Below are 16,977 nucleotides of genomic sequence, written 5' to 3'. Positions count from 1 at the left end.
TACCAGGCTTCTCTGTCCATGGGATTCTCCAGGCAAGAACACTGGAGTGGGTTGCCATTTCCTTCTCCAATGCATGAAAGTGAAAAGTGAAAGTGAAGTCACTTAGTCGTGTCTGACTCTTAGCGACCCCATGGACTGCAGCCTTTCAGGCTCCTCCGTCCATGGGATTTTCCAAGCAACAGTACTGGAGTGGGGTGCCATTGCCTTCTCTCTTACTAGCATGTGAGATGAGTGCAATTGTGCGGTAGTTTGAGCATTCTTTGGCATTGCCTTGCTTTGGAATTGGAATGAAAACTGACCTTTTCCAGTCCAATGGACTTAACAATTAAGAAATTGAGAAGCAGTGATTGAAATGGTTAGATCAGAATTGAAACTGAATATTTAACTTAATTTTCTTGTGCTTCAAAATCACTGTGAGTGGTGACTCCAGCCATGAAATTAAAATACAATTGCTACTTGGAAGAAAAACTATGACAAGCCTAGACAGCATATTAAAAAGCAGAGACATCACTTTGCTGACAAAGGTCCATATAGTCAAAGCTATAGTTTTTCCAGTAGTTCTGTATGGATGTGAGAGTTGGACCATAAACAAGGCTGAGCACTGTTAAGAACTGATGCTTCTGAACTGTGGTGTTGGAGAAGACTCTTGAGAGTCCCTTGGACTGCAAGGAGATCAAACCAGTCAATCCTAAAGGAAATCAATCCTGAATATTCATTGGAAGGACTGAGGCTGAAGCTGAAGCTTGAGTACTTTGGCCACCTAATGCAAAGAGCTTACTCACTGGAAAGGACCCTGATGCTGGGAAAGACTGAAGGCAGGTGGAAAAAGAGGCAACAAAGGATGAGATGGTTGGATGGCATCATCGACTCGATGGACATGAGTTTGACTAAACTCCAGGACAGAGTAAAGGACAGGGAAGCCTGGTGTGCTACGGTCCATGGGATCACAAAGAGTTGGACACAACTTAACGACTGAACAACAATTCAATTTAAAAAAATGAAAACAAAACAGTGAGAGAACAGAAATTTAAGATCAAAGTAAACCCCAAATAGAAGGTGAAGTATAAAATAACACAAGCTACCATAAAATGACAATTTGGAAGTTTTAGAAAGAGGCTTAGAATCATTACAGTCAGAGGTTAAAAATCTTAAGATTGATCCTAGAGCTAAACTCTCAAAAAGAAAGTTTAAATTTCAGTAGCTGAGTTTAGAATGAAGAAAAACATAAGTAGTACGGAAGGAAGTAGAATCCAAGATGTGAAGGCTCAGATCAGGTTGTTGGAGGAATCTAGCACATTTAACGGAGAAGGCAATGGCACCCCACTCCAGTACCCTTGCCTGGAGAATCCCATGGATGGAGGAGCCTGGTAGGCTGCAGTCCATGGGCTCAAGAGTCGGACACGACTGAGCGACTTCACTTTCACTTTTCACTTTCTTGCATTGGAGAAGGAAATGGCAACCCACTCCAGTGTTCTTGCCTGGAGAATCCCAGGGACGGGGGAGCCTGGTGGGCTGCCGTCTATGAGGTTGCACAGAGCCGGACACGACTGAAGTGACTTAGCAGCCACAGCAGCAGCACATTTTTTTTTAATTTTATTTTATTTTTAAACTTTACATAACTGTATTAGTTTTGCCAAATATCAAAATGAATCCGCCACAGGTATACATGTGTTCCCCATCCTGAACCCTCCTCCCTCCTCCCTCCCCATTCCATCCCTCTGGGTCGTCCCAGTGCACCAGCCCCAAGCATCCTGTATCGTGCATCGAACCTGGACTGGCAACTCGTTTCATACATGATATTTTACACGTTTCAATGCCATTCTCCCAAATCTTCCCACCCTCCCCCTCTCTCTCAGAGTCCATAAGACTGTTTTATACATCAGTGTCTCTTTTGCTGTCTCGTACACAGGGTTATTGTTACCATCTTTCTAAATTCCATATATATGCCTTAGTATACTGTATTGGTGTTTTTCTTTCTGGCTTACTTCACTCTGTATAATAGGCTCCAGTTTCATCCACCTCATTAGAACTGATTCAAATGTATTCTTTTTAATGGCTGAGTAATACTCCATTGTGTATATGTACCACTGCTTTCTTATCCATTCATCTGCTGATGGACATCTAGGTTGCTTCCATGTCCTGGCTATTATAAACAGTGCTGCGATGAACATTGGGGTACACGTGTCTCTTTCCCTTCTGGTTTCCTCAGTGTGTATGCCCAGCAGTGGGATTGCTGGATCATAAGGCAGGTCTATTTCCAGTTTTTTAAGGAATCTCCACACTGTTCTCCATAGTGGCTGTACTAGTTTGCATTCCCACCAACAGTGTAAGAGGGTTCCCTTTTCTCCACACCCTCTCCAGCATTTATTACTTGTAGACTTTTGGATCGCAGCCATTCTGACTGGTGTGAAATGGTACCTCATAGTGGTTTTGATTTGCATTTCTCTGATAATGAGTGATGTTGAGCATCTTTTCATGTGTTTGTTAGCCATCTGGATGTCTTCTTTGGAGAAATGTCTATTTAGTTCTTTGGCCCATTTTTTGATTGGGTCATTTATTTTTCTGGAGTTGAGCTGTAGGAGTTGCTTGTATATTTTTGAGATTAGTTGTTTGTCTGTTGCTTCATTTGCTATTATTTTCTCCCATTCTGAAGGCTGTCTTTTCACCTTGCTAATAGTTTCCTTTGATGTGCAGAAGCTTTTAAGGTTAATTAGGTCCCATTTGTTTATTTTTGCTTTTATTTCCAATATTCTGGGAGGTGGGTCATAGAGGATCCTGCTGTGATGTATGTCAGAGAGTGTTTTTCCTATGTTCTCCTCTAGGAGTTTTATAGTTTCTGGTCTTACATTGAGATCTTTAATCCATTTTGAGTTTATTTTTGTGTATGGTGTAAGAAAGTGGTCTAGTTTCATTCTTTTACAAGTGGTTGACCAGATTTCCCAGCACCACTTGTTAAAGAGATTGTCTTTAATCCATTGTATATTCTTACCTCCTTTGTCAAAGATAAGGTGTCCATGGGTGCGTGGATTTATCTCTGGGCTTTCTATTTTGTTCCATTGATCTATATTTCTGTCTTTGTGCCAGTACCATACTGTCTTGATAACTGTGGCTTTGTAGTAGAGCCTGAAGTCAGGTAGGTTGATTCCTCCAGTTCCATTCTTCTTTCTCAAGATCGCTTTGGCTATTATTCGAGGTTTTTTGTTTTTCCATACAAATTGTGAAATTATTTGTTCTAGCTCTGTGAAGAATGCTGTTGGTAGCTTGATAGGGATTGCATTGAATCTATAGATTGCTTTGGGTAGTATACTCATTTTCACTATATTGATTCTTCCAATCCATGAACATGGTATATTTCTCCATCTGTTAGTGTCCTCTTTGATTTCTTTCACCAGTGTTTTATAGTTTTCTATATATAGGTCTTTAGATTCTTTGGGTAGATATATTCCTAAGTATTTTATTCTTTCCATTGCAATGGTGAATGGAATTGTTTCCTTAATTTCTCTTTCTGTTTTCTCATTATTAGTGTATAGGAATGCAAGGGATTTCTGTGTGTTGATTTTATATCCTGCAACTTTACTATAGTCATTGATTAGTTCTAGTAATTTTCTGGTGGAGTCTTTAGGGTTTTCTATGTAGAGGATCATGTCATCTGCAAACAGTGAGAGCTTCACTTCTTCTTTTCCAATTTGTATTCCTTTCATTTCTTTTTCTGCTCTGATTGCTGTGGCCAAAACTTCCAAAACTATGTTGAATAGTAATGGTGAAAGTGGGCACCCTTGTCTTGTTCCTGACTTTAGAGGAAATGCTTTCAATTTTTCACCATTGAGGATAATGTTTGCTGTGGGTTTGTCATAGATAGCTTTGATTATGTTGAGGTATGTTCCTTCTATTCCTGCTTTCTGGAGAGTTTTGATCATAAATGGATGTTGAATTTTTGTCAAAGGCTTTCTCTGCATCTATTGAGATAATCATATGGTTTTTATTTTTCAATTTGTTAATGTGGTATATTACATTGATTGATTTGAGGATATTGAAGAATCCTTGCATCCCTGGGATAAAGCCCACTTGGTCATGGTGTATGATCTTTTTAATGTGTTGCTGGATTCTGATTGCTAGAATTTTGTTAAGGATTTTTGCATCTATGTTCATCAGTGATATTGGCCTGTAGTTTTCTTTTTTTGCAGCAGCACATTTAAACCTGCTCCAGAGCGGACAGAATTGACAAACAGGTGCACAGAGCGCCCTCTAGTGGTGAATAGAAACACTTTTCTTGTTACTATGGATACCTCTCCCACCCCATTCTTTTTTATTTCCCCGTCTTTTCCTTAATTTTGGTTAACAGAATATTATATTTAGTAGAATTATTTGGAAGAACATATTCTTCCTGAAATATCTTAATAAGAGAAGACAACTTATAATTTCTCAAGATGAAGTGAAGTTGCTGTAATCAAATATGGAAGAAAAATTTTCATGAAGCAATAAAAAATAGTGTAGAATTTTAAAGCTATTCACCTTAAAAACTAACCACATAAAAGACAAGAAACAGTGCATTTCAACTCTGAAATATCATTAGTTTCAATGAGAACACATTATTTTCAGAAATAAAAGAGCAAAACACAGTATTTTTGCTCTTCAGAAACATAAAACCTAACAAGCAGGCAGTCAATAAAAAATTTTTGAGGGAGTGATTACCAAATTCAGGCTTCCTTGGTGGTTCAGTAGTAAATAACCCATCTATCTGCTAATGCAAGAGACGTGGGTTTGATCCCTGGGTCAGGAAGATCCCCTGGAGAAGGAAATAGCAACATACTCCAGTATTCTTGCCTGGGAAATTCCATGGACAGAGGAGCCTGGCAGGTACAGTCCATGGGGTTGCAAAGAGTCTGACACGACTTAGCACTGAGCATGAACTCACGATTGCCAAATTCACTCAGACCTAATATTCATTTGACAAGTATCATTCACTCAGTAAAAGTGGTTAAAGTCAAATTTCAGCTGATTATGTCTGTAAGGAGGAGAGAAGAATCTGCATTTGTTATCAGATACTGTTTACCTTAAACTGGAAATTTTGCAAAGGGAGGAAGAAAACTAATATTGACAGTTCATTATGCCAGATGCTATTTCTTGATTGCCACATTTAATCCACAAGCAACTTCATAAGGTTAGAATCTATTATTCCTACTTTACCAGTAGGAAAACAAAGCTTAGTAAGTGCAAGTAATTTAGATTTAATTTATACATGTGTAGTTTGTAAAGTGATTGAACCTTAGGTCTCCAATGATTACTACAGTACAGTATGCTATCTGTTGGCTTTTCTGCATACAAGTACTCAACTTGAAAAGCAGTTTTAAACACTAAGTGAGAAATATCGTGAAAGCACTTTGCAAATTTCAAAGCACTGTACAAATATATGGAATTATTTTGGTTGTCAATATTTAACGGGCTTATTTTAAAATACTAAGAGAGAAATTGGGTCAAATCAGACTTGCATTCTATATTTGCAATATGGAATGCCTCCTCTCAATTTTCAAAAAAAAATTTTTTGCATTACATCAATCCCATACCATTAGTCTGTGTTGAAGGCAATGGCAACCCACTCCAGTACTCTTGCCTGGAAAAATCTCATGGGCCGAGGAGCCTGGTAGGCTGCAGTCCATGGGGTCACGAAGAGTCAGACACGACTGAAGCAACTTAGCAGCAGCAGCAGCATAGGTCTAAAACTTCTCAAAAATATATAGCCTTATTTGTCAATACTTCTCAAATATTTTATTCGTGCCACATAATTCAGTTTAGTGAATTTTTTACTTTTAAAAATGTAAATTTCCTTTTCTATGTTCTCTGTAAATTGTACTAACTCTAGGTTAATAAAAAATAGTGTGTTGGCAAAATAGAACAGCAAATTAGGAACAGACTAGTGAACTCAAGCAGAATGCCCATGTTTGTTGGGCTATGCTTTGCAGTTCACCATGAACAGCTTGAAATTTTTAGAAAAATTGTTACATAAACCTGGACACGCTCTGCTGGGAAAAGTACATGTCCCAAAGCTTATTCCTTGAGGAGCGTTGGTCCAAGACAACATGGTTAAGTGGTCAATGAGTTTGGGAATGTTTCACACTACATAACTTGAACTTTCCAATACGCAGTCATATATTCAAGACTCTGAGAAGTGCAACAGTAAGCCTTTTAAAATTTGTAGCAATTTTCCATAGCTCTTCATATTTTCCATGGAACACTCCTCTGGCCCAAAGGGTAAGGGATGCTGCCATGAGTCTATTCAATTGACCACTTTCTGCTTATAAAATACCAGCTTACTATGCTGGATTTGAATACAACAGATAACTTATCCTAATTTTCAAAGAGTCAGTGCTTCAAAATTTATATATATATATATATATATAAATATATATATATATATATATATATATATATATATATTCATGAGGATTCCTATGAGAGGAATACCCGCTTTATTCTTAGCAACATCAACTGGAAAAATAGATTTCCCCTGGCTCCAAAAATTTGAGTTTCCAAAAGTTGTGTATCCTTTTCTAGCCAGTATGTTCAGCTTCCTTACCAAGAACAATGAAAACAAATATAATATTACACAATTTCCAAAGGAAATCATTTTTCTTTGACATCTCAGATTTAGAAATTCTGAACTAAAAATAAACATGAAATTTCAAATACGGAGTGTTTGGGATGGTCATATTATATAAATATTTGGATGGAAAACCATAGAATCTGATATAGCACTTATGAAAAAGAATTAAACTTAACAGTAAAATACTCCTCATAAGTATTACAAACATTCCATTAAGTGGACAAATTCAAAGAATCAAGAAGGAAAAACTCCAAAAGACAATATTTATTTAAAAAACAATCTAGTCTGTGTTGGGACTTCCCAGGTGGCTCAGTGGTAAAGATCCCACCTGCAATGCAGGAGACATGGGTTTGATCCCTGCATAGCAAAGATCCCCTGGAGGAAATAGCAACCCACTCCAGTATTCTTGCCTGAAAAATCCCATGGACAAAGAAGCCTGACAGGCTAAGTCCATAGGGTGCAAAAAGTCACACATACTGAACAACTAAACACACATGCATGCATGGTTTGTGTTTAAGACATTGTTTGCTGGGGAGAAACGGCTTAAAAATGAAATGGAAAAATACAACACTCTTAATTGATGTGACTGGCAAATCTGGCAGTATTGAACCACTTGCTCCTCTCAAGGAGTATTCAAGATATCACACAAAAATTTAATTTCATTTAGTTTATTAATATGATCAAACAAACTTAGCTTAAGACAATGAGCAAAAGACACAAGACAAGATTTGGCTGATCTATACCAAAAGAACAAAAAAGGTGACAGGATTGGTGACAATTTTATTTTGGAAAGTTAGTTTATTAACTAATATAAAAATAAATCTACAATAGCAACTGCGACTCAAATCGAGCCAGTATGCAACACGTGTGATACCCAACATGGTCAGAGAGGGCCTCACATCCTCCTCAGCTGGTTCACACCCTCTGGCCTTTGTCCTGGACCTTCACAAAAGACCCCTCACAGCACTGAGTTTGCAGCCAGCTACGTTTCCTCCTCAGCCTACAATCAGTGATGTACCATGGCTGTGTTTTCTATAACCTCTTTCTTTTTGGATAGTGACAGAGCTCAAAGGAAAAACTCACCTGGCCAGTGCTGAGCAAGGAAGGGGGAAAAAAAGATGGGTTCAGGGTAGTTTGGGACTCAGGCTCAGGTGAACAAGCAGACTAGAATGGGCACCATCAGAAAGTGTTGAGGTCAGGGGCCCATGGATAATTCACAGAAAAGGACAGAACCGGATATTACAAGAAAGTAGGAGGAACCACTGTTCCATTGCGGAAATCACACCAAAGAGCAGTGAAGAGGAAGAACACTGGAATGGAGAGTACTTCCATTTACACCTTTAAGATAAAAACATTTAAAAAGAGGAATATAGAAATCAAATCAAAAATTTTAAAAAGTAAATAGCAACAAGTATTTCAATAAAATGAAATACAGGAGATAAAGAAGCCTTTTACTTCTACTTGACTTTGTCCAATTTTTTAAAGAGGTTATGTAAGGTCAATTTTGCTTTACTGAACGATTCATACATGTTACCAGATATTTCTGAGGAAAAGATGAGAACCTGATGGACATCTCTCAGGAAGCCTGGGAAGGAAGAGGGGACAGGAGGAAGGGAACTTGTGAAAGTAAGTCTCCAAGGTCTTCACCCTCATCCTTCACACCCCATAAATGTCCTTAACCTGCATGTGAAATGTCAGGCTCAGATCACGGAAAACCACGGTCACCGAGCAGGACAGAATTACGGCCACAAGCTTCTGGTGCTGAGTGTGCTGCCCAGGACCACGAAGCTCAGGAGCAGCTCGAGACAGACATTTCCACGCAGGGAAGTGGAAGAAGCTCCGCACACCAAGGGCTCTGCTTGATACGGTCTTTCTATATCTGGAGGTAATGCTGTCATGCCTTGAATCTGAAAAGGAAAGAGCAGAAACAAAGCCACTGAGTGTGTGATTGAAGAGCAGGACTGCAGCCAAGCTTGCTCAGCCCCTGTGCTTCTGCAGGGGTTAAAAGGGTGGGAGAGGGGGAACGGACGCTGAAGTTGTCCATCAGGCAGTCAGAATCCCAGGGATTCCCAGGAACGTGGAGAAAGGGTCAGACACACCTTTGGGAAAGAAGAGATATAAAACATGCTCTGTTGGGTTTCTTTTTGAAGCTTTCATCCCACCTTATTCCTTTTTCATCCCAACTTTAGTTTTACAATAAACTTCCTTCTTTGAAGGAAGTGGGATCAGGAGTTTTGGGGCATCTACGTAATCATTGAAAAATTCTCAGACTTATCAAAAGACCACTGAATTTATGGATATCTGTCTGTTCCTTTCATGTTATCTGTTGTGGATTCAGGTAAGATGCAGTATCTGTTTTCCCTGAAGATTAAAACAAAGTGGGACTTACCGACCACTCTGCGTTGTCTGTCTTGGAACATCTCACGTTGACCGGCAGGCTAAGGACAAGCTTATTGAAGGCAAGACCTTCCTTTTTAGTCCATTTAAACTTGTTCATTGCATCCATGAAAGAAAGGTTTTTATACTGCTTAGGGCTTTTGATAATGAAAGGCCAGGTCCTGAATATAAAATAAATAACCAGAATGAGTTATATTCGGAACAAAAGCATTTTGTGTTTCCATTACTTTTCAATACCATAAGTCCCCTACATATGAGCTTTTAAAGATGCAAAAAGATGCAAACAGACCCCTGTATGTCAGCTGTTGTACTGAACTCCTGCACTTTTCAAGGTATGGTACTGTAAGATTAAAAATGCTTTCTTTACTTTCTATGTTTGTTTTTTATGTGCATATTATTTGTGTGAAAAGTATTATAAACCTATTACAGTACAGTACTATATAGACAATTATGTTAGCTGGGTACCTAGGCTAACTTTGCTGGACTTAACAAATTGGACTTATGAATACTCTCTCAGAAGGAAATGCATTTGTATGTAGGGACTTACTGTATTCTAAAACAGACTTCATGCTAGTTCATTTTTACACACACATAGATAACTTAATTGAAAGTACTAATGAACTCTTAAGCAGTTGCTAGAAGAAATACATATAAAATAAGAAGTCTTTTGTAAAAAGAAAATTTCTCAGTTTAGTAGCAGATGAGTGTTACTTTTAGACAAATAGTTTTGACTTAGAAAGCTTCCCTGGAGTCCCACAATTCCTCACATAACTGTTTTGGCTTTGGTTAACAGTATAACTGATAAGTGTTCAGTTCTGAAGACTACCATGCTAATGGTATAATGAAGAAATGTGCAGAATATCAAAAGATACTGAACAACAATGGAAATTTCAATTCCACACGGTTGAAAAGCCTGACCACTGCTGGTTGTCCTGTTTTTGCTTGCCTAAATAGCAACATGTTTTTTAAAAAAAATTGAACCAGTGTTTTTAAAATTTCACTGAGAAAAAAATATTTTAAAGATGATACACTCTGCTTCTACTTGCTGCTGAAGAAAAATATATGTTAAATGTCCAAGAAATATAAGTTTTATATTATAGATTCTCGAAAAAAGGAAAAGTGTTTAAGTGTAGTTAAAAAATTTGCATGGTCTGTTCCATGGACCATCCAGGAGATTATCACGGGTAACTGGTAGGTGTTCGGCTCCCTTAATACCCCAAGAGGAAGTTCCAGCGATTTTCAATAGTTAGCAACGAATTAACCTCCAGCTGAGGAATCTACATTTTTAATATTTGATCTTCATAATTTCTTCATTTAATTATGTCATATCAGCTCTCTCTGTTACACACATAACCTAATCAGGCACGTTTAATATTGTCTTTTTAATTAAATTAAACATTCTTTATTAATCTTTTAGAGTTGTGAAGATAAATTTTTTATGTTTAAAATGAAAGCATTTCCTCTGTACTTTAATGTGAGATAATGAATAATACAATAGGTTATATACAAGGATCTTTATATTCTTTATTCTTAACCTTTTTTCTTTAATTAAAGTCAATATATCTTTGTTGAGTTTTAAATGCACTGTTTTGCACAGAGACCTTAAAGTTCCATAAAGAACGAGCAAGAGCCATCACACTGCAGCAAACAGATCTAGCAATGACCTAAAATTGATAACATTGTAAATTAAATACTCTGTGGAGACTTATAGAGGTACAATCCAGAATTAGTACAAAATAAAATTTGTACATGTAAAAACTTGTTTAAAGTAAAAATTTAACTTGAAAGGGGCCCATTATGTTTACATACCATGTTATTTAAAATATACTAAAAGCTAGGTCCTAGTGGTAAAGAACTCGCCTGCCAGTGCAGGAGATGTGAGTTCCATCCCTGGATTGGGAAGATCCCCTGGAGAAGGAAATGACAACTCACTCCAGCATTCTTGCCTGGGAAATTCCATGGACAGAGGAGCCTGGTGGGCTAGTTCATGGGGTCACAACGAGACACAACTGAAGCAACTACAGCCTCCCAAAAGTAGCTAAGTTTCATTAAATATAAAGTAAATTTAAATCAAATATTAAAAAGCAAATTTACTTTTCAAGGAAATAAGGTATTTGTTTTGAAAAAAGGAAAAATCTACTTTATAACCAGGAAAATGCTGGGGGTGCAGCGGGAGAGCATCAGCCTGTAATCTCCTAAATCACCACAAGGGGGCACTGGAATCCCTGCTAACTCCCTAAGTGTTCTGCAGTTTGCTAGTTAAGAGTGAACGCATGTGTGCTGAGTCACTTCAGTCTTGTCTTCTCTTTGTGGCCCCATGGACTGTAGCCCACTAGGCTCCTTTGTCCATGGGATTCTCCAGGCAAGAATACTGGAGTGGGTTGCCATGCCCTCCTCCAGCGGATCTTCCTGACTTAGAGATCGAACCCAGTCTCTAATGTCTCCTGAGTTGGCTGGTGGGTTTTTTTTTAACCACTAATGTATTGTGTATTACATAGATGAAATCTTAAAAAGTTTTACCGCTAGAACAAATTAGCATCCGTTTGAGATTTCACAGTATCAAGTTACAGAAGAGGTGTAAACACATTTGTTTAATTATAAGTATGTAGAAAAGGATTTTTAAAAGGGCAAGCCCAATGAACCTTATGTTGGAGCCAGCAGGACAGGCTGGGTGGGGAGAGTGTCACGACCTCCCTAACCTGGCATCTTCTCCCATTTTTATTGACTCCTTTCCCTTCCTACTAAATTTGTTCAGGCTCCTACTTTATAACGTCATACCAACAAACTTCCTAATCTTCCAGCCTGTCCTACACCACACTTGCTGATTACCACTGGAGAGAAGAGAAGGAAAAGACAGAATGAGGAATAATCCTGAAAAAGTAAATATTTATCCTAAGTATTTTTCCTTAAAAGACTACAATCTAAACCAGAAACAGATAATGTTCAAGTGGCAAGTTCTGTTCTCACTGGGACTGGGACTTAGTTATTAAAAATTTAGGAATGTTCTAGAAAGTAAAACCATTACATTTCTGCACATCTGGGCAGTGTCTAAATACCCAGATCCACATATAAATTGAAGGGTATTATTTATATATCACTTTAGTTGATAAAAATAAAGGATTTAATACTGATGAGTAATTTTCCTTTATGAGCATAATTTAATTGGCTAGTCGATTTAAAAATGTACAGAAATGAAATAAACTTAGGCTATCCAAAATAACTTTTAAAAAATGGCAAAGTTTGGGGATTTACACATTCATTTCAAGATTTACTATAAAACTATAATAATAATTGTGTGGTATTATAGTAAAGCTAAACACGTACCACAATGAACAGAACTCAGAGTCCTGAAACTGTCAATATATGGTGAAATAATTTGCAACAAACATTTCAGGGTAATTATATAGGAAAAAAGTAGCTTTTTTCATCAAACAGTTCTTGTACAACTTGATGCCTGTATGAAATACAATGAACCTCAGAAAATTCAACAACATAAAATTATTCAAAATGGATCTTCAACCTAACGTTAAAACTATAAAGCTTTTAGGGGGGAAAAAAAAAGAGAAAATCTTCACAACCTCACAACCTTAGGCAGGCAACAGTTTCTTACATGGGATATCAAAAGCACAAAACAAACCAAAAATAATAAAATGGACTTCAGAAAAATACAGCTAAAAAATTAAAATCATGCCACAGATCAGAAAAAAAATTATTTACAAACATACACCTGACAAAGAATTTATATCTAAAGTATAAAGAACTCTTAAAAATTATAAAGAACTCTTATAACTCATTCATAAAAAAATAACTCAGTTAAACGGACAAGAATTTGAACAATTAAAAAGGAACATATATAAATGGCTAATCAGCATGTGAAAAGAGGCTCAATATCATTTGTCACAGGGGAAATGGAAAATAAAACTACAGTAAGATACCACTGCATACACATTAAAATAGATGAAATTCAAAATACAGAAAATTCAGAGAACACTGGTAAGATTGTTAAGTAATAGGAAATCTTACAGATCACCAGTGAGAATGTAGAAAGGTACGTTATTTGGGAGAACATTTGAGAGTCTCAGAGCAGTAAACACAGACTTAGTGTACAATCCAAGGACTCCACCCCTACGTATTAAAGCAGAAATTGAAAACATATGTCCATACAAAGATGAATACAATAATGTTTATAGCAGCTTGCTTCATAATTGCCACAAACTGGAAACAATCCAAATGTCTTTCAACTGGTGAACAGATAAATGGAATTTTAGGTATATACACACTGGGGAATACTACTCAGCAATAAAAAGGAATGGATTGGTGATACACATACATACACACAAATATATACATGCATATATATGTACAGATGACTTTCAGTATAGACGAATCTCAAAAACATTCTGAGTGAAAGAAGCCAGGCACGAAAGAGTATATACCATATGATCCTATGTTCATAAAATCTAGAAAAGACCAAACTAATAGTGACATAAAGCAGATTCATGCTTTCCTGGGGCTTTATATGGAGGTGGGTGTCTCCAGAGGTGTGACAGAAGTCTTAGTGGTGATGAAAATGCCCTAGAGCTCATCTGTGATGTGGCTAAACAGGGGAACACATCTGAGAGAACTTTCTAACAGCATACTTAGCACACGTGCGTGCTCAGTTGCTCAGTCTTGTCTGACTCTTTTGTGACTCTAGGAACTGTATCCCACCAGGCTCCTCTGTTCATGGGATTTCCCAGGCAAGCATACTGGAGTGGGTTGCCATTTCCTCCTCTAGAGGATCTTTGCGACCCAGGGATCGAACCCATATCTCCTGTGTTGGCAGGTGAGTTCTTTATCACTGAGCCACCTGGGAGTTCAGTCACTCAGTCGTGTCTGACTCCTTGGGACACCATGAATAGCAGCACGCCAGGCCTCCCTGTCCATCACCAACTCCCGGAGTTCACTGAAACTCACGTCCATCGAGTCAGTGATGCCATCTAGCCATCTCATCCTCTGTCGTCCCTTTCTCCTCCTGTCCCCAATCCCTCCCAGCATCAGAATCTTTTCCAATGAGTCAACTCTTTGCATGAGGTGGCCAAAGTACTGGAGTTTCAGCTTTAGCATCATTCCTTCCAAAGAACATCCAGGACTGATCTCCTTTAGAATGGACTGGTTGGATATCCTTGCAGTCCAAGGGACTCTCAAGAGTCTTCTCCAATACCACAGTTCAAAAGCATCAATTCTTCGGCACTCAGCCTTCTTCACAGTCCAACTCTCACATCCTGGGAAGCCCATACTTAACAAAAGGGCATTTAATTGGATGTAAGCTCTATCTCAAGCAATTTGACTTAAATAAATAAATAACAAACAAGAAATAAAAACGTATCAACAAACAGACAAAAAAGATACAACCTATACTTTACCAATCAAATTGTTAAAGAAGGAAACCAGGAAATCTGACTTAATGAGGCACAACTCCTAACCCTCTCCATGCTCTCTGAGTAAATGAAGTTGGGAAGGATCAAGCACAGTTGAATCTCCCTGACAGAAGCAGAGGTTTGTGAGCTGATGGAACCCATCCCTGGGATGGAACAGATTTGGCAGACTGATATAATAATGCCTGGGACATTGCTCTACTGAAAGGCAGTCAGCTCCAACCAGTTAGAAAACATCCTCTAATAGATTTTTAATAAAATCTGAGGAAGGAATCACCCCCTGTATTGTGATATAGAGAACAGAGTCACACCTCTGCACACAGAGCCGTTTACCCTCAAAATACAGAAAAGAAAGTACATAAAATATGAACAAGTGGACAAGTGAAAGTTGCTCAGTCATGTCTGACTCTTTGCAATCCTATAGCCTATATAGTCCATGGACTTCTCCAAGCCGGAATACTGGAGTGGGTAGCCTTTTCCTTCTCCAGGGGATCTTCCCAACCCAGGGATGGAGCCCAGGTCTCCTGCACTGCAGGCGAACTCTTTACCAGCTGACACACAAGGGAAGCCCACATAAAATATATCACCCCTCAAAAAAAAAAAAAAAAGTATATATATCTCACCCAAACCTCAAACTGTGGTGTGGAGAGAAAGCAAACTACTCTCAGATTTGCTTAGAAAGTAGTCAAAACCTCACCTATGTTTACCAAAGAGAAGTTTTAAACAGAACTGGCTCAGCAAAAAGAAGGAATGGCCAAACAACCATGAAACCTAGGGCGAAAGGAAATAATATCACATTTCAACTATTTCAATATCCAGTGAAGACAAAAAAAAAGAGAGAGGGAGAGACAAAAAATCTCTTCTAGAAGATGATATAAACCAAGTATACTGGAGAGAATTTCCACAAGTGTTTCATGCTATGTTTATTTAATAAGAACATGAATGCGATTAAACAAGAGCTCAAATACAGGATGATAAAACAACAGAATGAGATGAAAAAGGAGATGGACCAAAGGAAATAAATTTTAGACAAAACAAATTTAGCACCAAGTATGTTTTTTTTAAAAAAAAAAAAAAAAGCAAGAGGGAGAAGAGCACTTCTGAAAAAATTATAGGGAAACTCTTGAGAAAAATCCCAAATAGATTAGAAAAAAGTTTGTAGACATAAGAAAATATCCTTGTAATGAAAAAAAGAAGTGAATACATATACTTCCAGAAAATATGTAAATATTTATATGTGTAAATATGTAAAACACTTTGTATTTCCAAAAATTTTGATTCATATACTCAACACTGAAATATGTTCAAGTGAACTTACAAATTCTACAGGTAGAGGAAGAATGAGCCCATTTATCCAAAGACATCTCCGAAGGTGGGGGGAGGGGGGAATATGATTCCTAATTACTATATCCAACCAAATGCTGCACAAATACAAATGCAGAAATTTCCAAACATAAAGGACATAAAGCATGTGGAAGGCCTTCTTGATTAAGTAACTGAGGACAAAATCCTGAAGAGTCAAATTAAAGCACCTAGAAATGCAGAAATCATATGAAGATTAGGGATTATCATGGAATCTATAAAAGCTGCAATAAATATTGTGGAAATTATGTTTCAGAATTAAAGGTGAAAATCTTTAAAAATCTTGAAAATACAAAAATTCTAATATAAATAATAAATATTTGGAGGTACAAAAAGGGAGGTTGGGAGAAAATGTGAAAGTGTGAATGTTCTCATTTTTATGATCTAAAACTAAAATACAGTGTTTAAAAAAATGTTAATACCTTTTATGATCTATTTTCTCAGCATCTGAGAGCTCCTTTATATAATATTATTTCTTGTCATTAAAAACAACAACAATGTTTATTTATTCAACAATTATTCAATTTTAATTTAGTCTTCTGATAAATATAAACAAAATTAAATTTTAATAGTTTTGTTTAAAGCAGTACACAAATTATAATCTTTCTAACACTGATCTGGGTTTCCCTGGTAGTTAAGCTGGTAAAGAATCCACCTGCAATTCAGGAGATGTGGGTTCAATCCCTGGGTTGGGAAGATCCACTGGAGAAAGGAACAGCTACCCACTCCGGTATTCTGGCCTGGAGAATTCCTTGGGGTTGCAAAGAGTTGGACACGACTGCGAGACTTTTCACAACCCTAATCTATTCATCTTTGCATCAATACCTATACAGAAAGATGTCTCCAATTCAATTAATGTCAGTGTTATTTATTTCTAACAGAATTTGAGTGATAGTTTGTGTCCTCTCTTTTAAAATCTTTTTATGCATTACCTAAATGCTCTATAATAAGCCTATGTGATTTTAACACCTTATCAACATAAAGTGATTTTTTTTTTCTGCAGAGAATGGAAAAAACACCTCTCCTGATTTTTTTGTTTTTTAAGAAAGAGAACAAATGAAGCAGGAACTTCCCATCACATAAACCTCACTGGAACCACATGGAGAGTGTTGATGTATTGTCCAGCAGGGAATACAAATTTATCTAAACTCATTATCTATTCTGTTATCTGATCTTTGGGAGGTTTTGTTTTTCCTTAAG

The 16,977-nt window shown here is 37.3% G+C and overlaps 1 protein-coding gene across 1 annotated transcript in view; it reads right to left on the bottom strand.

Annotated features, from left to right (window-relative positions):
• Positions 1–7,253: 7,253 nt before the first annotated feature.
• Positions 7,254–16,977, bottom strand: part of MOXD1 (monooxygenase DBH like 1) — a 95,616-nt gene continuing 85,892 nt past the window's right edge. The window contains exons 11-12 of the mRNA XM_006074789.3: positions 8,991–9,159; positions 7,254–8,508 (exon numbers count right to left, since the gene is read on the bottom strand). Coding sequence (XP_006074851.1) covers positions 8,341–8,508; positions 8,991–9,159 — 337 coding nt within the window. The 3' untranslated portion in view covers positions 7,254–8,340. The remainder of the gene's footprint in view (positions 8,509–8,990; positions 9,160–16,977) is intronic.

Source organism: Bubalus bubalis, chromosome 10, assembly GCF_019923935.1.
Source record: "Bubalus bubalis isolate 160015118507 breed Murrah chromosome 10, NDDB_SH_1, whole genome shotgun sequence".
NCBI classification, from domain to species: Eukaryota; Metazoa; Chordata; class Mammalia; order Artiodactyla; family Bovidae; genus Bubalus; species Bubalus bubalis.
Note: the sequence above shows the minus strand (reverse complement) of the source record. Positions and strands in the feature narration are given on the sequence as shown.